The 24514-nt window shown below is 39.7% G+C and overlaps 1 protein-coding gene across 3 annotated transcripts in view; it reads right to left on the reverse strand.

The window, feature by feature from the left end:
• The window catches only part of ADGRV1 (adhesion G protein-coupled receptor V1), a 602883-nt gene that overhangs the window by 344211 nt on the left and 234158 nt on the right, over nt 1-24514 (reverse strand). For 2 of the 3 annotated variants that reach the window (XM_003822773.3, XM_055112209.1), the window contains exons 71-75: nt 13764-13907; nt 11185-11359; nt 8906-9041; nt 5298-6403; nt 931-1048 (exon numbers count right to left, since the gene is read on the reverse strand). In XM_003822773.3, coding sequence (XP_003822821.2) covers nt 931-1048; nt 5298-6403; nt 8906-9041; nt 11185-11359; nt 13764-13907 — 1679 coding nt within the window. The remainder of the gene's footprint in view (nt 1-930; nt 1049-5297; nt 6404-8905; nt 9042-11184; nt 11360-13763; nt 13908-24514) is intronic. The other variant, XM_055112210.1, reaches the window with a different exon arrangement.

Genomic DNA, 24514 nt, shown 5'->3' on the forward strand with positions numbered 1-24514 from the left:
CCAAACACCACATGTTCTCATTCATAGGTGGGAACTGAACAATGAGAACACATGGACACAGGAAGGGGAACATCACCCACTGGGGACTGTTGTGGGGTGGGGGGAGGGGGGAAGGATAGAATTAGGAGATATACCTAATGCTAAATGACGAGTTACTGGGTGCAGCACACCAACATGGCACATGTGTACATACGTAACAAACCTGCACGTTATGCACATGTACCCTAAAACTTAAAGTATAGTAATAATAAAATTTAAAAAATCTTAAAGTATAATAACAATAAAATTTTTAAAAAAACAGAAAATTTAAAAAATATATTTTTCTATTATGTCCAAAAAATGTGAAAATGAGAATTATAGGGAGCTCCTAAAGGCAAGTAAATGTTCCTCATTTCTCTTTTAAAAAGGATTTTTCTAAAGAAACAACACTTCCACTCATAATGGTTGCTATTGTAAAATAGGGCAAAGGGAGACCAACATTCTCACAGATTATTTAGGCCCAAAATGGAAAATGTAATATATACACATGTGCATGTGTGCATACCAAGCACGTGTATGTGATGAGCATCTAAAGATGCTACTATACAGTTTTAAGTTGCAAACACAGTTTTGGTACTCCAAGTTTTCATCACAGGAAAATGGTATGTTTGTAGAGTGAGCAGATAATAGGCAATATGATGAAGTGATGACCTACATAGTCTGATATTTGTATGGTACTTTATGAAGTAGAAAACACTCAAGGTAACCCTAAGTTATGATCATAAACGAAGTACCATAATCACAGATTAAGAACTAGAGCATCTGAAGACGTGCCAAATTCCACACTACCTCCTTCTATCTTACCCTGCCCTCCACCATTGTATGAATTGAAATTACATTTGTACAGACACACAGAATGTTACGTCTTCCATATACTATATATACACATACCTGTTTGGCTGTCTTGTGACAATAAGGTGCAATCTTCTCATATCAGCTCCTTCCCTGAGTTCTAGTCCACTCTGGGACTCCTCACTGAATCCTATGATGCCATTGTGAAGGTCACTCCCTGAAAAAAAGAATGGAGGGCTATAATATATTCAAGAATTATTTAAAAGACCTCCCATGCTCCACTAATCTTGCCAGCTCAGATGGTTTAAAAGTGAGAAATTCACAGGTGGTGAGGAGAGCTACAGTTGTTAAAAGATCTTTATTAAAAATAAACTAAACTGTGATAACATCAAGGTGTCTAACTGGGAATAGAAGAAAAGAAGAAATAAAACATCAAATCCCACTCTTTCCCCCTGACACACACATATTCATCTTTCTATTAAGATCCTACTTTATATTTGACAGTCCTTGAAATTTTAGATATTTATCTGTTTTAAGGCTATATATCCCCCACAGAATGTAAGCCCTACTAGAGCATCAACTTTTATTCGCTACTGTATCCCCAGCTCCGAGAACAGAACTGAGCATATAGTAAGTGTTGAATAAATACTTGTCAAATAAATGAACTCTGTTCAACGGATTTACCTTCACATAAGACGTTTGATTAAAAGACCCTCTATGCTATCCATGAAGCTATTTGCCCCAGAACAAAACAGAAATATTAAGGAACTCCTGAGCATCTCGGTATCAGAAACTTTCCTAAGCAACACTTGAGGTTACGGGTACCATTATACTAAAAAAAAAATGTTTAAACTGGAACAAAACTAGGGTTCATACTATACAGAAATCATCACTTCAAACCCTAGGCAGCAACTAAGCCAGCTTCTCAGACTAGAGAAATACCACTGCATAGTTCTGACTGCTTTCTATTCTCCATGGCCCTGTTTTGCATTGGTCCTAGAAGCAATGATCCTAAAGCAATCGGCCTCAAAAACCATGTGTATGAGTTCATTTTTATGCTGCTATAAAGATGCTACCTGAGATTAGGTAATTTATAAACAAAAGAGGTTTAATTGATTCACAGTTTTGCATGTCTGGGGAGGCCTCAGCAAACTTACAATCATGGTGGAAGGGGAAGCAAAGCACGTCATATATGGTGGCAGGAGAGAGACAGCAAAGGAAGTGCTACTTTTAAACCATCAGATCTCATGAGAACTCACTCACTATCACAAGAACAGCATGGGGGAAACTGCCCCCATGATCCAATAATCTCCCACCAGATCCCACCCTTGACACATGGGGATTTGGGGGATTACAACTGGAGATGAGAATTGAGTGGGGACACAGAGCCAAACCATATTATCATGTGTACCCATCACCCTGAAACCTGATTCCTGGCATTCTAAGGAGACAGAACTTCTGAAATTAGGGAGTAGGTTGGGTTAAGGAAACAGAAAACCACTGAACTGTCCTGATAGGGAAGAACTAGTAGTCATCAGCCCCTGGACCATTTCCCTGGTCTTAAAGTAAATGTGGAGCCCCTTTATTAGGGACATGCAAGTGATGGGCTACATTTGTCCTAGGGTCTCATGTGTGTTTTGTTTCAGACTGCCAATTCTCATCCTCACCAATTAATCACTGCAATCACTTCGTAGCCTGGTATCAGAATCTGACATTGACTTTTTATCTTTGGCAGCAATTGTTTTCTTGTCACCTTAAGTGAGGATTTGGGCTCTTCAAGTAGATTACAAGACTATCACAGCAGAACCCTCATTTCCTTTTCCAAGGCAATAGCAACTAGCATGATTCTAATGAAAAAACACTTCCCTTGTCACATTTACAATAATAAATTTGATTTCAAATTTCTAGTAAAATGATTCCAGACTTGTAATGTGCCAATGATCAAAATCAAAACTAAATAAACTATTTTTTCCCTGACTTACTCAGAAATTTTGTTCTAAAATCTAAATGTGAAAAGATTATAAAGGTAGGTGGATGCAGCAAAATTAATTATCCAGTTAAGTGAGAAATATTATTAAGAAAAAAATGTCAGGTAGGGAAAAGATGAGGGCAACATTTGCAGGTAAAGGAACTTAAGGTATTATGACCACGTGAATGTGCCTGGTGGTGTAGTCAGGCCAATTACATCATACGACGTTAGTGGTAGCTGTGGTAGGGTATTGGTCATTTGCAACAGGTGTGTGATTGAGTGTGCCTTATGTAGGGAAGGTAAACATTACAGAATCTCACAGAGCTCAGCTGAGTTACCATTTGCCTGTTGAGTTAAAACTAAGCTCAGAGCTGATGAAGGGGTAGGCACTGGTAGGCTATATTGTCTGATAAAACAGGGAAGCACTTCCATTCCAGTTGGTACCTAACTTCTGTCCTGAGCCCCCAAAGAGTCCTCTGCCACTTCCCTAACCAGGACTACAAGACCTCCCCATGATCCAGTAATTAATGGAGTATGGCTTGGAACAGCAAAGAACCTCCAGAAGCCATTTTAATGGGCCTGGCCAGTGCCAAACTAATTGTTAAGTATTTTTCTATCAGCCCTGGTTATATTCAAATAACTGTAATAAAATATCTGTGTCATAGAATGAGAAGGAGGATGCTGACTGCCAAATTAATTTTTTTTTTTTGAGACGGAGTCTTACTCTGTCGCCCAGGCTGGAGTGTAGTGGCGTGATCTGGGCTCACTGCAAGCTCCACCTCCTGGGTTCACGCCATTCTCCTGCCTCAGCCTCCCGAGTAGCTGGGACGACAGGTGCCTGCCACCATGCCTGGCAAATTTTTTGTATTTTTTTAATAGAGATGGGGTTTCACCGTGTTAGTCAGGATGGTTTCGATCTCCTGACCTCGTGATCCGCCCGACTCGGCCTCCCAAAGTGCTGGGATTACAGGTGTGAGCCACCGTGCCCGGCTACCAAATTAATTTTAATAGAAATATATAAATGGCATTAAGCCAATTTGAATCAAAATCAGTAAATAACTTGTAGAATAGAATAAGAATTTACAACACACTTCATAAACTGTAGAAACAGGAATAAATCATACTAATTGATGTAAATTTGTAGGTTAACATAAATGAGATAATGCTGAGCATATGAAAGGAAGTTAAAAGATTGCAAAATTATGACTGAATTAAAACTGAGTGGCTAAAATAAAATACGAACTCTAGGAAGCATCAAATCTCAAAAATATGTTTTGAGGTCTATTGCACAGAATGGTGAATATGGTTAATATAGAGTACTGTACATTTCCAAGTTTCTAAGATAGTAAATTTGAAATATTCTCACTATAAAAAAAGTTAAGTACTTGAGGTAATGTACATGTTAACTAGCTTGATTAAATTATTCTACACTGCATTTATAAATCATAACATCATTCCTTGTACCCTCTAAATATGTACAATTATAAGTTGTCACTTTACAATAAAACATAAAAATGAAAAAAGAAAAGAATCATGAGATAGCCTGTCACTTCTCTAATTCCTATAAGGTATTGACATGCTGATGTATTTCATTTAAAGAAATACAGTATGATTTCAGGCCGGGTGCAGTGGCTCACACCTGTAATCCCAGCACTTTGGGAGGCTGAGGCAGGTGGATCACAAGGTCAGGAGTTCAAGACCAGCTGGCCAACATGATGAAACCCTGTCTCTACTAAAAATAAAAAAAATTAGCCGGGCGTGGTGGCAGGTGCCTGTAATCCCAGCTACTCAGGAAGCTGAGTCAGAGAACTGCTTGAACCCGGGAGGCAGAGGTTGCAGTGAGCTGTGATCATGCCACTGCACTCCAGCCTGGGCAACAGAGCAAGACTCCATCTCCAAAAAAAAAAAATACAGTATGATTTCAGAGGTAAATTGTAAACTGTCATGAAAAGACTGCATAAGATACATGAGAAACAAAAAAATTATTAAAATTTTAAGCTATTGTAACGTATATACACAATAGTATGATGGCTATATCAACTACATTGGGACAAAAGCAAAACAAAAGGCAACAGTTTAAATCTTTCTGGTAACAGAAAAAAAAAAAAGAATTTCCTGCCAATGAGATCTTTGACTTTAGGATGGATTACTGAAAGTAGCTGGTAAATTTAGAATGAAGTTTCAAAACAGGATAGGCAATCATGTGTTTGGATGATTAAATTAAACGTTCTTTATATTGTGAGAGTATAGATTTATAGATTGTATTACTGGCTCTGATCTCAGTGACATTTATAGTACATTAAATTATAGGGCCCTCAGAACAGCACATCATGAGTTCATGTCATGGGTCCATGCTACAGAAAAACAACACTTTAATGCATTCCTATGAATAACTTAAGAACTTCACCTTCTTCCATTAAATTTAAGCTAGATTCATCTTAATACAAATTATGTACCATAAAAGTATATTTTTATCTCCATCATTTCAAAGATATACCTGTAATAATAACCATGGCAAAAGCTGCAAATCCAGTATCATCCTTCCCCTCCACAATCTGTGCTCCCCCTTGAGGGTTTGTGAGAAACACGTAGAAGAATTCCTGCCCCTCAGGCTCATCATCATCCAAAATTTGAACTGATACTTTACGTTCTCTTTCTCCATCTAGGAATATAAGGGTAAGAGTTTGTTCTTCAAAGTCTTCTTCTTCAACTGCCCATGTTAGGTTGGAAATCCCATAGATACCACAAAAGGGCAATGCATTTGGTTCCATCTGAGCACATCTTTCACCGAAAGTTTTAACTGTTATGCTGACATTGCCAGTAAACCCACCAGTTCTTCGGATAAGAACTTCTGCAGTGTTGAATGTGCCATTCTTCATCTCCTCTTCAACATAAACAATGGATGGCCCAAGGCTGAATGTTCCATGAATGGAAACATTGGCAGTTACAGTGGCCACATCAGGCTTTTCAGACACAGCAGGTGTGCCATGAAGGGTGACAAGTTTCTCAGGGATGGCAGATACACCAGTTGCCTCAGTAACAATGGCAACCACGTTGGTTGGCTGCAGAATAGTAGTCGTCTTGCTCGTGCTGAGGTATGTGGTGGATTCAGTTTCTACAGGAATGAGAGTTGTGTCAACTGCTACAGCCACAGTTGTCTCGGTGAAGGAAATATCCATTCCTGCCAGGTCATCATTATCCAATATTGTAATCACTGCAACACTGAAATCTAGATTCAGGCGTGGGCTCCAATTAACATCAAACTTTTGTAATCCCCTAATTTCTACTGAAGTAAGGTTAATGTAAAAAAATTCTTCTATCTCAGAAAGCTGATCATTAATAATGGTTATTTCAAAATCAACCTCAGTTTGGAATTTTTGAAAAAACAGTTCCCCATTCTGAACATGCTCAAAATCTTCCAGTGGCTTGGCGCTTCCTGCAGTGGTCTGATAAGAAACTTTAATAAGATCGCTGTGGAACCCAAATAGTCTTTGTACATGTAATCTGATCATCTGTGTATCTTCTGACACTATGATATTTCTTGAGCTAGTGGAAAATTGGAAGACGCCCATTGGTTCAATTTCAGCAGCAATGAAACCTGATCTGGGAAAAAAATTAAATCATGAAGAAATTGATTTTTTAAAAAATAGGAATATGACTGTAGAGATTCATCATTCACATATTTAAAATGCTGCTCATGAGGGCAGCAACTTAACAATGACGTGCCATTTCAAATTCCATCAAACCCTATTTATTGATATGTAAGGGCAAAAGAAATGTAAGAACAGGAGCTGCAAAAGCAGGGACAGGAACTAACAAGTCTGAGCTAAATGAAAAGCTTATAGGTCTCTGGTCTATTTCTCCATCATCCCAGAGCAGCTGTCTGAGGGATCTGAAAATCAGGCTCTCTCTTAGGATCAGTACAAGGGGAACAATATTACTACAATGTTCTGGACCTCTGCCAGCTTTGTTATCTACCAAATAGAAATAGTTACTGGCACTAGCAGCAAAATCCTTGCTTTCTTCAGCTGCCAGCAATGGAACTAACCTCTCATGCAAATGTGGCTAAAACTTTATGTATGAATGAGGACAGACACCCATGATAGAATAATTTATTCTTAGTTTTTTTCCTATAGATTTTTGTTGTGAGTTAATAGCTATATCAGAGGTTACAACTGCTGGTCTCTTGGCCTAATTCTGTCTACAGGTATATTTTCTTTTGCTAACAAGTTTTTGGTTTTAATATAAATTTAAATGCCTTTAGGGAGGATTCTTCAGGTCCCATTACTCTCTCTTGTCAAGCAGCTAGCACTCAGTACATAAAACAGTGGTTAATACCTCACACAGAGGCCATTCAGCCTGGGTTGAAATCATGGCCCCAACATATATTAACTGTGTGCTTCTGGGTTTATCGCATAATCTATCTATGACTTTCGTCATCTATAAAATGAGACAAATAATATAATCTACTTTGTAAGGTTGCTGGGGAGAGTAAAGAGAGACAGTGTGTGTGTGTGTGTGTGTGTGTGTGTGTGTGTGTGTGTGTGTGTGTGTTATGCCCGGCCTAGAGTAAGCACTGTAAGATTTATGCCTGGCCGCGGTGGCTCACGCCTGTAATCCCAGCACTTTGGGAGGCCAAGGTGGGCGGATCACGAGGTCAGGAGATCGAGACCATCCTGGCTAACACAGTGAAACCCCATCTCTACTAAAAATACAAAAAATTAGTAGGGCACGGTGGCAGGTGCCTGTCGTCCCAACTACTCCCAGCTACTCGGGAGGCTGAGGCAGGAGAATGGCGTGAACCCGGGAGGCGGAGCTTGCAGTGAGCCGAGCTAGCACCACTACAGTCCGGCCTGGGCGAAAGAGCGAGTCTCCATCTCAAAAAAAAAAACGTTTATGCCTGGCCTAGGGTAAGCCCTATAATACTACTTCTTGTTGTTTTTGATACGGAGTCTCACTCACTCTGTTGCCCAGGCTGGAGAACTGTGGCGCGATCTCAGTTCATTGCAACCTCTGCCTCCTGGGCTCAAGCGATTCTCTTGCCTCAGCCTCCCAAGTAGCTGGGACTACAGGCACGCACCATCACATCTGGCTGATGTTTTGTATTCTAAGTAGAGATGGGGTTTTGCCATGTTGGCCAGTCTTGTCTTGAATTCCTAACCTCAGGTGATCTGCCTGCCGTGGCCTCCCAAAGTGTTGGGATTACAGGCGTGAGCCACCACGCCTGGCCAAGCACTATAATACTGTTAATAACTATTGTTGCTGTTAAAGCATTTGAATTTGTAACCCTAAAATATGTTCTCTGGATGAACATTTTAAAAATGGCATATGTATAATCTAAAGTCATATTTTATTTCCCCAATGGAGATCCCCCACACATAAACATGTACACAAACATACTTGAATACACTCTAGTTTTCATACCCCCAAATTTTCTTTATTTTACAAGTAAACTGAAGAACAGAAAGATCAAGTAATTTTCTCAAAGTTACACAGCGAGTAAGTGGCAGAGCCAGGACTAAATCCCTAAGTCTGAATAGCAGGTCTGCCCTCTGCTGCTCTGGTCGAGTCTATCCCAGAAATAAGGAAAGTAAATTGCTTTTGGCTGGTACGTATTTATCTGCAAATATACTGTATTTGCAGAAACAGTCATTATAGATACATAGTAAAATTCAATAAAATTAAATTAAAGTCAAAGGGCCACTGGTCCAAATAAGTAATATTATCACCCTACTGTGATGTCTTATTCTTACTTAATCTTATTCTTACTCTTAATCACTTGGGGCAATCAGGTATTTTCAGCTTCTCAGAAGATAGCTGTCTTTAACAAGAGGAGAACTGCCATCATGGCTCTTAGTGGAGATGGTACCCCAGCCCCCATTCTCAAGGTGGGGCATGAGGAGCTCTCTTTAGGGCAAACAGTGGGTGGTGGGGCTCCTAAGAGCCGCCTCCCTCTCCAGCATGCATGCCACGTGATGCTCTACACTAAAACTATGTTTGTGTTTGCTTCAAGGAGAATAATCCTTGTGCCTTTTTCTGTTTTGATGGATGAATTCCAGATTATTCCTCAGAGAATTTCTTGGGTGAGAATGAGGTTGGTCTTACCGGAGTTGAGCTCCGCCAGGAGCACTGCTCTGCACTCCTGATAGGTGAAGAACAAAGGCCTCTGGCCGACCAGGGCTAGGAAACGTCCACAGGAAAACTCCTTTCCTTTGTTCACCGTGGGAAAATGAAAGGCTCCCTGAAAGAAAACATGAAAAAGCAAAGCAGGGTATTATTTCTTTTCTTAAATTGGGATTTGACTTTTAAAACTGTAGTAATGTATTTTCTTTTCCAAAATTCGATTATAGTTCACAAAAGGTAAAACATTTTTAAAAAGGGGTGGGGGGAGAGGTAAACTTACAGGAGACCACACAAATCTTGCTTTCGGTCCCTGTTTACTTTTCTCCTTTATATCTTTTTCTTTCCTGGCTCAATGACAAAATCCAGTAGTGAAAAGAGACTGGTGTTAGGCAAGCTTTAATATAGACTTAGTGTCAGGCTTTGGTTTAAATTCTGGCCCCAGCATATTTTTAGGATACATATTGAAGTAGATTGGGGTGAAATATCATAATCTATGTATTTTACTTTAAAATGCTTCAGAAAAAATGTCACAAATATAGCAGACTGTAACAACTATTAAATCTAGTCAAGGCCAGGCACAGTGGCTCACGCTTGTAATCCCAACACTTTGGGAGGCCGACGAGGGCGGATTCTGAGGTCAGGAGTTTGAGACCAGCCTGGCCAACATGGTGAAATCCCATCTGTACAAAAAATACAAAAATTAGCCAGGCATGGTGGTGCGAGCCTATAATCCCAGCTACTCAGGAGGCTGAGGCAGGAGAATACCTTGAGCCCGGGAGGTGGAGGTTGCAGTGAGTTGAGATGGCACCACTGCATTCCAGCATGGGTGACAGAGCAAGACTCTGTCTCAAAAAAAAAAATTAAAAATAAAATAAATAAATAAATCTAGTCAGTGAGTTTATGGGTGTTCACTGTACTTTCCATTGTGTTTGAAAATTTATTACAAAGGCTCAAAAAACTAAATGAACCTGTTTGAAGATACAGATCTATTATTTGGGAACTCCTGTTATTTTAGCTGAATCAAGTTAACATAAACTCACAAAAGCGTTTGAAGACTAACGTGATATGTAAGCACAAAGCCGCATATACACTTATAATAAGCAAAATTTCTACACATAAATCTTTTCATATGTAGCAAGTGGTTACTAACATAAAAAATTTTTGTAAACACCCTAGATTATATGAAGCTATGCATATCACCCAAAGTGACAGAGGGTTAAGGAAGTAAAAGATAAGAGTTTCTGCAGGAAAAAAAGGGCTAGAAAATAAACAGGAAAAAATAATTAAATATCTTTAACTTAGGGGACATGCCAAAAGGAAAACAAGAGGAGACAATGTCTGAGACATCACATCAGGGGCACCTATGCAGTGGCTAAAGAAACCCCAGTATCCAAGGCAGTTATCACACTATGGTGTCTCTCAATCACGCAGCTAATTTCTCTCTTTCTGTTTTCTGGGATTCCTGTTAGGATGGAAGCTGGCATGAAAATGTTGTCATTTTCACTGGCCTAGCCCTCATCCCCCATCTTCTATAGGACCTTAGCTTTGATTCCTTCTTATCTCTCAGTGATGCCGAGATCTTGGGAAAATGAAAATCATTCCCTCCTTTCTGAGAGACTGAGGATCTCAGTCCTCTGCAGGATTCATTAGGTTTCTTACTGAGTGTAAATGGCGTTTGCCTGGTGACCAACAAGACCCTGTGAATCAAGGAGGGAGATCCTCAGATTCAGAGCCCACTGGAGGGTTCTTTATAAACTCTCATTATCTAAATTTGCAATGAGCTTGCTGTAACACGGTAGAGGTCAAACCATCTAACATCCGCATCTCACTAGCTCTCAAAGACCTAATGGCATACTTTAAAAAATAAAGTATCTAAAGTAACAGCTGCCCTACTGCCAGAAATAGTCAGGTGAACATGGAAATGCATACAAGAGCTGTATGTATTTTTATTTTTCTTATTACTGTATTTGCCAAATTAGATTCTTAGAACTACTTTCAACAAACTCCTATTGTATGGACAGAGTAGTTTGCTTAGTGACCCCAGTCTTTTGAGGTAAGGCATGGAGTTGTTAATTTGACTGAAAAAAGCTTCTCTCCTTTTCTCACCAAGCAGCCTGCACTACTCTGATCACTTAAATATGGGAGCATTGTATTCGAAAACTACGTTTAGTGTCCAGAATAAGGATAACCCAAGACAATTAGTGGCCAATGATATCCTTCCAATATTCTACAGGACTCATCTTAGAAAAACTACAACTCACCCAGTGTTGGGGTCATGTTGCCAACAACAATGAATTCAGGAATTTCTAACCCAGGAGCATATCCAGTGGTCCAGGCAACCGAGAGAGCGCCATATGTGCCTCTCCTAGAAATCATAACGTGGCTTGTGCCAGCAGTGATGTTCATGAGTTGAAAAGCAGTGGATTCAAATCCGACCTGAGGGAAAATCATGCTTAGAGTATTTTATTTCTCTCTAAACCTTCCTGTTTTCTGAGGAATGGGTTAAATGTAAACTTTCCCTTGGTTTATACAATATATATCCTTGTCTCATATTGAATTAAAGAGAAGTGCTTAAGAAATAACATCTCAGACTTTAAAATTTATTTTACTTTATTATTTAGGTTATAGTTGATAGCTTTTTCTTTTTTAAATCAAAACGTTATCTTTTGAATGAACAACATCCAAAAAAAGATAAGCGTAATTATGGTTAAATGAAAGCAAAATATGTTAAATGGCATTTAATATGACTTGTTCATGGGTCTTTCCAGAACCTCATTTGTAGAACTAAAATTTGACTTCTAAGATATAATAGTATATTTTTTCATTTATAAAGTAAGCACCATGAACTAGACCTTCTATTAGGGTTCTTTTCAGCTCTGACTTAATTTTATATCTTTTTTTGAAGACCAGAAAACTTCAAAGTTTTTTTTAATACCCATCTTTATCACAAGCATCAAGTAAGATTTTGTTTTATGTGCAACGTTCCCAGGGTATGTGATTTATAGATGAAATAAGTTCTGAGCAATGAGTAAGAATAAAAGCAGATTCCTGGCTTCACATTTTGATTTGAACAATTCAGTTTACCTCTTTTGGTCTCAATAGCTATAAATTTGGGATACCATTTAATCAAGAGTTATATATTAAAACTCATTCTCCCCTTCTTAAATTGGAATGAAGAATAATAGAAAAACATGAGAGGGTTCCGCAGGATAACTTCTGGAGCCACAGAGGAAAAGAAACAACAACTACTTTAATTTGACCCCAGCCTAGATTCTCTGTTACAGTGAGGCTTCTCTTTTTCTTCTTCTTTTTTTTTTTCTTGAGACAGAGCGTTGCTCTGTCATCCAGGCTGGAGTGCAGTGGTATGATCTCGGCTCACTCCAACCTCTGCCTCCCAGGTTCAAGTGATTCTCATGCCTCACCTTCCCCAATAGCTGGGACTACAGGCATATGCCACCACATGCAGCTAATTTTGTATTTTTAGTAGACACAAGGTTTTATCACGTTGGCCAGGCTAGTCTCAAACTCCTGACCTCAGGGGATTCACCCACCTGGGCCTCCCAAATTGCTGGGATTAAAAGCATGAGCCACCATGCCCAGCCCAGTGAGGCTTCTGCTTAGCAACTGCCAAAAGCTTTGAGTGAGATCATTCTTGCTACATGACTAGAGGGCTATTTTGAAATGCCCTAGCCACATCACACATACACACACACGTGTGCACATACACACCAAACACTGATACAAGTATAGAGGTTACACCAAAGACGTGAATGTACCATGATGGACTCTAACCTTGCCCTTTGGGGTGCTACAGTATTGTGACAATGTGCATGGATAAGGAGTAGGAAATGTTTTCCTCCAAATGAATGGTTTTGCTGAATCTTTTTTTTTTTATAACAACCCATGAACAAAAAGAAGACAACAAAATTCAAAGCATTAATAAATTCTATTTCCTCATTCACTCTTAAAGAAGAGGAGGTAAAGAAAAAAAAAAACCTTTTACTCTCAGTTATTTTAATAGCCAGTGTATTCTATTTTAAGAGAAAAAGCACATTCATTCTCCTTGGAGAAGATGCTCAGGCGGGAGTAGCTGAAGAGCATCCCTTAGTGGCCAGAGACTATATCTGCCCATATTCCTGCCCATTCATCTGTACAGATTCCACCTCAGCATCTTGAGCCAGGCTTGCCCGAGTCACTTCAGCTCCCACCTGAAGGAGTAGGATAGAATTATATCACACAATGGCTTCAAACATACACACGTTACCATAGCCACAGATAACAGCCTTGTCTTTTTCATATATTGACAGAATCCACCTGAAAGGAAAGGAAAGCCCTCAAGTTGTTCTTTGTTCTCATGTGCATGTATGAAATGATTGGGAAATAATCTTTCCTACAACGACCTCAGACAGAAGATGCAAATACTTAGTTGCAACCATATCACAGGATCTGACCATCAGCATTTATCTACATCAAGACAAACTCGCCCCTGTAAACCAAAGTCTGAATATTAAACATAAACATCCACAATGTTAGTATGCGAAAAAGTGTGGAATATTAGTGCTTCATTATAATTTTAATTATTTAACATAAAATACCTCAATATTAGATACAAAATATCAAGAAGAGATATGGACATATCTCTTTTTTTCCTACTGAATGTTGAAAATAGACTAATTATTTTATATAATATATCTGTTACATCTACTTTGATATTCACAGAGTTATTTATATTTAAGAAAATAGTTACTCATGAGAAATTCTAGCTCTAAGAGTCTCCGTCCTTCCTGTAAAAGCTGCCCTCTAGTGTTCTGCTGAGAGAACCACACACAGGGCCAATTACCTGAGAATTGGCAGCTTTCTCAGAGACTGGAAGGACAGCAGATTTTGCTTCCTGAAGAATTGTTGGCATTCCATAGAAACGTCCACCGACAAGCATCACAGTCACCAGTTGCAAAGTGAAATTAGAGCCCAGTGATAGGAAGACCTATAAACAAACAGTGTCAGTGATTTAGAAATAATTTTCAGAGAAAAATGCTGTTCTTTGACTTGAGCCATTAGCATAATGCCGGAGGTTGCTTTAGTAGCAAACAGTTTCATCAATACATGCACTTTTCCCCATCACAAAACAAACCACCAGTATGTAGGGTGTGAGATAAGGAGTGGAAGATGTAGAGTATAAAAAACTACAAATTGGCTGGGCACAGTGGCCCACACCTGTAATCCCAGCACTTTGGGAGGCCCAGGCGGGTGGATCACTTGAGGCCAAGAGTTCAAGACCAGCGTGGCCAACATGGTGAAACCCTGTCTCTACTAATAAAAAACAAAAAATAAAAATAAAAATTAGCTGGGCTTGGTGGTGCAAACCTGTGGTCCCAGCTACTTGGGAGGCTGAGGCAGGAGAATCATTTGAACCCAGGAGGCAGAGGTTGCAGTGAGCTGAGATTGTGCCACTGCACTCCGGCCTGGCAACAGTGCAAGACTCCGTCTCCCCTTCTCCCCCAAAAAAGAACAAACAAAACTAAACAAAAAAAACACAAATTTTCAAATTTTTCACATGTGCCCAAATGGCTTCACCAATGACAGTAGCCACACAGGCAGTGTTCATGATAGAATCAAGTATCAAGAAAACGGAAGGGGCACTCTGGCAAAGCGTCAGCTCCTATAAACTTGGCAAAACTCACTTTCCTCCTCCTCATTGAATAATTTCCTCCTCCTCATTGAATACTAATAATTCATCATATTTACTCAAAATGAATAATTTCAGTGTACTGATTTATGTTGGATAAATAAAAATTAATCCTATGTGTTACATATTTTCAAAATTTTAGAATCCAGCAAAATAGGGGGAATCTGGAATTTATGTATTGATGTTATGCAAAAAGTTATTTTTGAAACTTACAGCACATTTTCCCATAGAAACGTTGGTCTTGGTAATAACCCCCAAGTTATCTCACAACCTGGAATATTCCCAAAAACTTTGCATATCTTGATTGAATGTAAAAATCAACCATTTCTGTAAAGTCTCTTCTTCTTTTAAATATAATGAATTTAGACAACACATCCTCAAATTTGCAAAATATATACCGTGATGGTTTCAAATATTGGGCAACATGAGGGTAACAGGGGTTTTATGCATTCAAAATGACATTCACTGAACATGAATCATGGGTCAAGTGCTAAAAAAAAAACAAATAAATCACAGAAAAATTTTAATCATGTATATCCCACCTCTCCTATAAGAGTGTACCCCTCCCCCCATGAAAGTCACTGGCTGGGCAGCTAATGATTTTTCTTTATCTTTATTTTCCTAAGAGTGAATAGCCAGGTGTCAGCTTAAAGCACCAGGTCACTTGTGCCTTCCCGCCTAGCTCCTCTGCTCATGGGCCCATCCGGTACACACAGACTTGTATGATGTGGCAGATCCCCAGGGAGCGGTAATTAAATGCTAAAATGGAACATGAGTTAGAGCAGATTTGAGGAAAAGCTGGTTCACCTACAGAAGAAAAGAGGTTAGATTAATTTAAAAATGAATTTGAAAGTTTTTAGGAGTTGATCATGTTCTCAATACGCTCTTCCATTTCCGTAATCCAAGACTGCATCACCAATACCACTTTCTATATTGCCTATCATTCGTTCTTTATTTTTATTATTATTATATTTTAAGTTCTAGGGTACATGTGCAGAATATGCAGTTTTGTTACATAGGTATACATATGCCATGGTGGTTTGCTGCACCCATCAACCCGTCACCTATATTAGGTATTTCTCCTAATGCTACCCCTCCCCTAGTGCCCACCCCGACAGGCCCCAGTGTGTGATGTTCCCCTCTCTGTGTCCATGTGTTCTCATTGTTCAACTACCACTTATGAGTGAGAACACGTGGTGCCTGGTTTTCTGTTCTTGTGTTAGTTTGCTGAGAATGACAGTTTCCAGCTTCATCCATGACCCTGCAAAGGACATGAACTCATCCATTTTTATGGCTGTATAGTATTCCATGGTGTATGTGTCACATTTTCTTTATCTAGTCTATCACTGATGGACATTTGGTTTGGCACCAAGCCTTTGCTATTGTGAATAGTTTCACAATAAACATGTGTGCATGTGTATTTACAGTAGAATGATTTATAATCCTTTGGGTATATGCCCAATAATGGGATTGCTGGGTCAAATCGTATTTCTAGTCCTAGATCCTTGAGGAATCGTCACACTGTCTTCCACAATGGTTGAACTAATGTACACTCCCACCAACAGTGTAAAAGCATTCCTATTTCTCCACATCCTCTCCAGCATCTGTTGTTTTCTGACTTTTTAATGATCGCCATTCTAACTGGTGTGAGATAGTATCTCATTGTGGTTCTGATTTGCATTTCTCTAATGACCAGTGATGATGAGCATTTTTTCATATGTTTGTTGGCTGCATAAATGTGTTCTTTTGAGAAGTGTCTGTTCATATCCTTTGCCCATTTCCTGATGGGCTTGTTTTTTTTCTTGTAAATTTGTTTAAGTTCTTTGTAGATTCTGGATATTAGCCCTTTGTCAGATGGATAGATTGCAAAAATTTTCTCCCATTCTGTAGGTTGCCTGTTCACTCTGATGATAGTTTCTTTTGCTGTGCAGAAGCTCTTTAGTTTAATTAGATCCCATTTGTCAATTTTGGCTTCCATTGCCATTGCTTTTGGTGTTTCAGACATGAAGTCTTTGCCCATACCTATGTCCTAAATGGTATTTCCTAGGTTTTCTTCTAGGATTTTTATGGTTTTGGGTCTTACTTTTAAGTCTTTAATCCATCTTGAGTTAATTTTTGTATAAGGTATAAGGAAGGGGTCCAGTTTCAGTTTTCTGCATATGGCTAGCCAGTTTTCCCAACAGCATTGATTAAATAGGGAATCCTTTCCCCATTGCTTGTTTTTGTCAGGTTTGTCAAAGATCAGATGGTTGTAGATGTGTGGTGTATTTCTGAGGCCTCTATTCTGTTCCATTGGTCTATATATCTGTTTTGGTACCACTACCATGCTGTTTTGATTACTGTAGGCTTGTAGTGTAGTTTGAAGTCAGGTAGTGTGATGCCTCCAGCTTTGTTCTTTCTGCTTAGGATTGTCTTGGCAATGCGGGCTCTTTTTTGGTTCCATATGAAGTTTAAGGTAGTTTTTTCCAATTCTATGAAGAAAGTCAATGGTAGCTTGATGGGGATAGCACTGAATCTATAAATTACTTTGGGCAGTATGGCCATTTTAACGATATTAATTCTTCCTATCCATGAGCATGGAAATGTTTTCCCATTTGTTTGTGTCCTCTCTTATTCCCTTGAGCAGTGGTTTGTGGTTGTCCTTGAAAAGGTCCTTCACATCCCTTGTAAATTTGATTCCTAGGTATTTTATTCTCTTAGTAGCAATTGTGAATGGGAGTTCACTCGTGATCTGGCTCTCTGTTTGTTATTGGTGTATAAGAATACTTGTGATTTTTGTACATTGATTTTGTATCCTGAGACTTTGCTGAAGTTGCTTATCAGCTTAAGGAGATCTGGGGCTGAGATGATGGGGTTTTCTAAATATACAAACATGTCATCTGCAAACAGAGATAATTTGACTTCCTCCTTTTCTATTTGAATATCCTTTACTCCTTTCTTTTGTCTGATTGCCCTGGCCTGAACTTCCAATACTATGTTAAATAGGGGTGGTGACAGAGGGCATCCTTGTCTTGTGCCAGTTTTCAAAGGGAATGCTTCTAGTTATTGCCCATTCAGTATGATATTGGTTGTGGGTTTGTCATAAATAGCTCTTATTATTTTGAGATACATTCCATCAATACCTAGTTTATTGAGAGTTTTTAGCATGAAGGGCTGCTGAATTTTGTCAAAGGCCTTTTCTGCATCTATTGAGATAATCATGTGGTTTTTGTCATTGCTTCTGTTTCTGTGATGGATTACTTTTAATGATTTGCGTATGTTGAACCAGCCTTGCATCCCAGGTATGAAGCAGAGTTGATCATGGTAGATAAGCTTTTTGATGTGCTGCTGGATATGGTTTGCCAGTATTTTATTGACAATTTTCTCATCGATGTTCATCACAGATATTGGCCTGAAATTTTCTTTTTTTGTTGTGTCTCTGTCAGGTTTTGGTATCAGAATTATGCTGGCCTCATGAAATGAGTCAAGGAGGAGTCCCTCTTTTTCTTTTGTTTGGAATCATTTCAGAAGGTAGGGTACCAGCTCCTCTTTGTACCTCTGGTAGAATTCGGCGGTGTATCCGTCTTGGCCTGGACTTTTTTTGATTGGTAGGCTATTAATTACTACCTCAATTCCAGAACTTGTTATTTGGTCTATTCAGGGATTCGACTTCTTCCTGGTGTAGTCTTGGGAGGGTGTATGTGTCCATGAATTTATCCATTTCTTCTAGATTTTCTAGTTTATTTGCATAGAGGTGTTTATAGTATTCTCTGATGGTAGTTTGTATTTCTGTGGGATCAGTGGTGATATCCCCTATATCATTTTTTATTGTGTCTATTTGATTCTTCTCTCTTTTCTTCTTCATTAGTCTGGCTAGCAGTCAATCTATTTTATTGATCTTTTCAAAAAATCAGCTCCTGGATTGATTTTTTGAAGCATTTTTCATATCTCTATCCCCTTCAGTTCTGCTCTGATCTTAGCTATTTCTTGTCTTCTGCTAGCTTTTGAATTTGCTCTTGCTACTCTAGCTCTTTTAATTTTGATGTTAGGGTGTCGATTTTAGATCTTTCCTGCTTTCTCTTGTGGGCATTTAATGCTATAAATTTCCCTCTAAACACTGTGTTAGCTGTGTCCCAGAGATTCTGGTACATTGTGTCTTTGTTCTCATTGGTTTCAAAGAATATCTTTATTTCTGCCTTCATTTTGTTATTTACCCAGTTTTGAGTGAGTTTCCCAATCCTGAGTTCTAATTGGATTGCACTGTGCTCTGAAAGACTGTTATTATTTCCATTCTTTCACATTTGCTGAGGCGTGTTTTACTTCCAATTATGTGGTCAATTTTAGAATAAGTGCGACGAGGTGCTGAGAAGAAGATATATTCCGTTGATGTGGGGTGGAGATACCTGTAGATGTCTCTTAGGTCCACTTGGTCCAGAGCTGAGTTCAAGTCCTGAATATCCTTGTTAATTTTCTGTCTCATTGATCTGTCTAATATTGACAGTGGGGTGTTAAAGTCTCTCATTATTATTGTGTGGGAGTCTAAGTCTCTTTGTAGGTCTCTAAGAACTTGCTTTTTGAATCTGGGTGCTCCTGTATTGAGTGCATACATATTTAAGATAGTTAGCTCTTCTTGATGCATTGATCCCTTTACTATTATGTACTGGCCTTCTTTGTCTCTTTTGATCTTTGTTGATTTAAAAGTCTGTTTCATCAGAGATTAGGATTGCAACTCCTGCTTTTTTGTTTTTTTTGCTTTTCATTTGCTTGGTAAATATTCCTCCATCCCTTTATATTGAGCCTATGTGTGTCTCTGCACGTGAGATGGGTCTCCTGAAGATGGGTCTTGACTCTTTATCCAATTTGGCAGTCTGTGTCTTTTAATTGGGACATTTAGCCCGTTTACATTTAATGTTAATATTGTTATGTGTGAATTTGATCATGTCATCATGATGCCAGCTGGTTATTTTGCCCATTAGTTGGTGCAGCTTCTTCATAGTGTCGATGGTCTTTATAATTTGGTATGTTTTTGCAGTGGCTGGTACCGGTTTTACTTTCCATGTTTAGTGCTTCCTTCAGGAGCTCTTATAAGGCAGGCCTGGTGGTGACAAAATCTCTCAGCATTTGCTCGTCTGTAAAGGATTTTATTTCTCCTTCACTTATGAAGCTTAGTTTGGCTGGATATGAAATTCTGGGTTGAAAATTCTTTTCTTTAAGAATGTTGAATATTGGCCCCCACTCTCTTCTGGCTTGTAGGGTTTGTGCTGAGAGATCGGCTGTTTGTCTGATGGGCTTCCCTTTGTGGGTAACCCGACCTTTCTCTCTGGCTGCCCTTAACATTTTTTCCTTCATTTCAACTTTGGTGAATCTGACAATTATGTGTCTTATGGTTGCTCTTCTCAAGGGGTATCTTTTTGGTGTTCTCTGTATTTCCTGAATTTGAATGTTGGCCAGTCTTGCTAGGTTGGGGAAGCTCTCCTGGATAATATCCTGAAGAATGTTTTCCAACTTGGTTCCATTCTCCCTGTCACTTTCAGGTACACCAATCAAACGTAGATTTGGTCTTTTCACATAGTCCCATATTTCTTGGAGGCTTTGTTCATTCCTTTTTATTTTTTTTTCTCTAATCTCGTCTTCTTGCTTTACTTCATTAAGCTGATCTTCAATCTATCATATCATTTCTTCTGCTTGGTTGATTCAGCTATTGATACTTGTGTATGCTTCACGAAGTTCTTGTGCTGTGTTTTTCAGCTCCATCAGGTCATTTATGTTCTTCTCTAAACTGGTTATTCTAGTTAGCAATTCATCTAACCTTTTTTCAAGGTTCTTAGCTTCCTTGCATTGGGTTAGAATATGCTCCCTTAGCTCGGAGGAGTTTATTATTATCCACCTTCTGAAGCTTACTTCTGTCAATCGTCAAACTCATTCTCTGTCCAGTTTTGTTCCCTTGCTAGCAAGAAGTTGTGATCCATTGGAGGAGAAGCAGCGTTCTGGTTTTTGGAATTTTCAGCATTTTTGCTCTGGTTTCTCCCCCTCTTTGTGGATTTATCTACCTTTGGTCTTTGATGTTGGTGACCTTTGGATGAGGTCTCTGAGTGGATGTGCTGCTCCTTTCTGTTAGTTTTCCTTCTAACAGTCAGGTCCCTCTGCTGCAGGTCTGCTGGAGTTTGCTGGAGGTCCACTCCAGACCCTGTTTGCCTGGATATCACCAGCAGAGGCTGCAGAACAGCAAAGATTGCTGCCTGTTCTTTCCTCTGGAAGCTTCGACCCAGCGGGGCACCTGCCAGATGCCAGCCAGAGCTCTCCTGTATGAGTTGTCTGTCAGCCTGTACTGGGAGGTGTCTCCCAGTCAGGATACACGGGGGTCAGGGATCCACTTGAGGAGGCAGTCTGACCCTTAGTAGAGCTTGAACGCTGTGCTGGGAGATCCACTGCTCTCTTCAGAGCCATCAGGCAGGGAAGTTTAAGTCTGCTGAAGCTGCTCCTTCAGCCGCCCCTTCCCCCAGGTGCTCTGTGCCAGGGAGATGGGGGTTTTCTCTATAAGTCCCTGACTGGGGCTGCTGCCTTTTTTTCAGAGATGCCCTGCCCGGAGAGGAGAAATCTGGCAGTCTGACCACAGCAGCCTTGCTGCGCTGTGGTGGGCTCAGCCCAGTTTGAACTTTCTGTTGGCTTTGTTTACACTGTGAGGGTAAAACCACCTACTCAAGCCTCAGCCAGGGTGGACGCTCCTCCCCCAACCAAGCTGGAGCGTCCCAGGTCAATCTCAGACTGCTGCTGTGCTGGCAGCGAGAATTTCAAACCAGTAGATCTTAGTTTGCTGGGCTCCTTGGGGGTGGGACCTGCTGAGCAAGACCACTTGGCTCCCTGGCTTCAGCCCCCTCTCCAGGGGAGTGAACGGTTCTGTCTTGCTGGCATTCCAGCCACCACTGAGGTAAGAAAAAAAAAAAAAAAAAAAAACTTCTGCAGCTAGATCGGTGTCTGCCCAAACAGCTGCCCAGTTTTGTGCTTGAAACCCAGGGCCCTGGTGGTGTAGGCACCAGAGGGAGTCTCCTGTCTGTGTAGGTTGTGACGACTATGGGGAAAGCACAGTATCTGGGCCAGAATGCATGGTTCTTCAGGCTCAGTCCCTCATGGCTTCCCTTGGGTAGGGGCGAAAATTCCCCAACCCCTTGTGCTTCCCAGGTGAGGCGTCACCCTACCCTGCTTCGGCTTCCCCTCCATGGACTGCACCCACTGTCCAACCAGTCCCAGTGAGATGAACTGGGTACCTAAGTTGGAAATGCAGAAATCACCTGCCTTCTGCGTCGATCTCACTGGGAGTTGCAGACCAGAGCTGTCCTATTCGGCCATCTTGCCAGCAATTCTTGCCTATTGTTCTTGATGGCATTGGGCACAAACAGAAACGATTTATGGTACCATAACATCCTGTGCACATGCCAACACTATTTATCCACATGCTCTTATAACTGGCTGTTCATACACTAGACAGGGAGCAACATGGCACCAGGAATTGTTTCTCAGTCATCTTCGTATCTGCTGAGCTTCTCACAGTGATTGGCACATAATAAGTGTTCAATAAATGACCCAGCCACAAATATAAAATTCCTCTTGCATTCTGAAAAAGTATTTCAAGCCTAGGCTTGTTTCTTTAGCAGGTCAATGATTCTTATTGTCAGTCTGTGCCTCATAAAAAAAAGCCAGTTGTTAACCAGGTGTTAACAACTTACCAGGTGCTAACAGTTGACACTCCAAGGTTCTGGTGTTAAACCTACATCAAGACTCTTTTGTTCTTAGAGCCTAATGGAAACCTACCCTGTTAAAAGACCCACTTGCAGGTTAGAAGCCACAGCACACAGGGTTAGATACATCATGGCCCTTGGGGTCCTTCTCTGTGGCTTACCTGTCCAAAGTCTCAACTTTTATCCAAGAAGGTAGAAGAGGGAGGACAGGATGTAAACTCTTGTAACTAATATCCCAATCTTCAAAGAGCAATGGGTTATATACCGGGTGACAGGGAAGAAAGGAACCGTTGAAAAAAATCTTGTCTTTGGTTTAAGTGCATGTCACACCTTTCCCCAAACAGTTCCTTGGAAGACTAACTCACCAACACCTAAAAATCTATGTGCAGTCTTACACCACAATCCTGGAATGTGCCAGAGAGAAGGAAGCTGTGCAACTCGAAATAGGTTAAAAAGAGATATTAAAGTGAGCAAAAAAGAGGGTTTTTATGCATGCATAAACTAGTAAACTTTTGTTACTCTTTATGAAAATAGAAATCATAAAAATAATTAAAATGGGTTCAAAGACAATATTAAGAAATTCATAAATGATAATTCATTTATCATATTAGGAAAGCTAAGTATTTTTATGAAATGCAATGCTAAGCTTTCAAATGAAATGAAAAGTGGACTACCACATGCTTCAAAATGTTCCAGGTACCGTGAAAAACAATCTAACAACTAGGCAGATCAAGGGTGTTAGTCCATGTAATATACATCACATATTTTGGTTTTCTTATGCCTGAGAGCAATTTTGTACTATACACGTTGCTTAGTAAAACAATACAATATCTAATCTTCTCTTTGGCCTGCCTTATTGTCAAATGAAAACTTACTATAAAATGATACCAGCTATTTCTGGAAAAGTTAAAGGATTGCCCCCTAGTGTTCTTTAGCAGCTTATAAATTGAATATGTTCAGAATGTAATGCTATGAATACATGGGAAAATGTTTCGAGTTACACAATTTAGGCATACTGTATTTTTTAAACTTTTTCTAATTTGTAAGTGAGACTTGATACAATAATACTCTGGTTAACTTAATCTACTTCTCTTTTTCCATTTTTGTACTGTTTAGCCTTGAGAGCTGTCGGATACAGGAAATGCAGGTTAGAAATTGATAAAGTAAGGTCATGACATTGAGTCAGTTTCCCAAGGAACTAAAACAGGTCTTCAAATCACACAGTTTCACTCAATGATGTTTCATGTAATGTTGATGAGAAAAAAATCAATTGCCAGCCAGAGCCACTGTCTGTGTGGAGTCTGCACATTCTCCCCATATCTGCATGGGTCTCTCCAAGTGTTCCAGTCTCCCCCACATTCCAAAGATGTGCACGTGAGGCTGAATCAGCATGTGTCAATGATGCCAGTCTGAGTGAGCGTGGGTGTGAGTGTGACTGTGCCCTGCGATGGGATGGAGTCCTGTCCAGGGTTGATCCCTGCCTTGAGCCCTGAGCTACCATGGAAGGCTCTGGCAACCTACAACCTTGAGCTGGAAAAATAGGGTGAATAATTATTTTGTTTTTATTACTCTTTCTCAAATGCTGGTATAGCTCACATTTATTTCAATGTTTAATTTCAAAGTAGGTGATCTTTATTATAAGTCTGGCGCTGTTTTTGTGACCAGAAATACGCTGTAGGAACTTAACTATTGTTTATATCAATTAGCTTACGGTAAAATTGGTTACATTGTACATCATTTCACTTAAAGCTGCAGTTTCCAAGAACCTGTGGACATTAACTGAGGACATATTGTACAGGAATGTAGGAATAGCTATGAAACCCATGTCTCACTAAGAAGACCCCATTTGTTTTCTTTATTAAGCAACTACAAAAGGCTCAGGTACACAACACATCAAAAGGTAGCACTGTAAGTATGGATTAGTGTAATAGGCTTGTTGCTTATCCGGAAATGATAGCCTATTTTCTATGGATCACAAGTTTATATGAAACTAAGCTGACACTGGCTGAACACCACACCTCCATGAAAGCAGCACCCAAATGCTCAAGCCTTCATGGAGTTGATTTGGGTGTTCCCAAAGGCTTCAGAATTCCCCTCTTCACCATTCCTTGACAGAGAGAATATATTCTCCTTTTTCATTCTCTCTAGCTACACAATTCACCCTGCAAGTTTTTCTCAAGATGACACCAA

This window comes from Pan paniscus, chromosome 4 (genome assembly GCF_029289425.2).
Source record: "Pan paniscus chromosome 4, NHGRI_mPanPan1-v2.0_pri, whole genome shotgun sequence".
Lineage (NCBI taxonomy): Eukaryota > Metazoa > Chordata > Mammalia > Primates > Hominidae > Pan > Pan paniscus.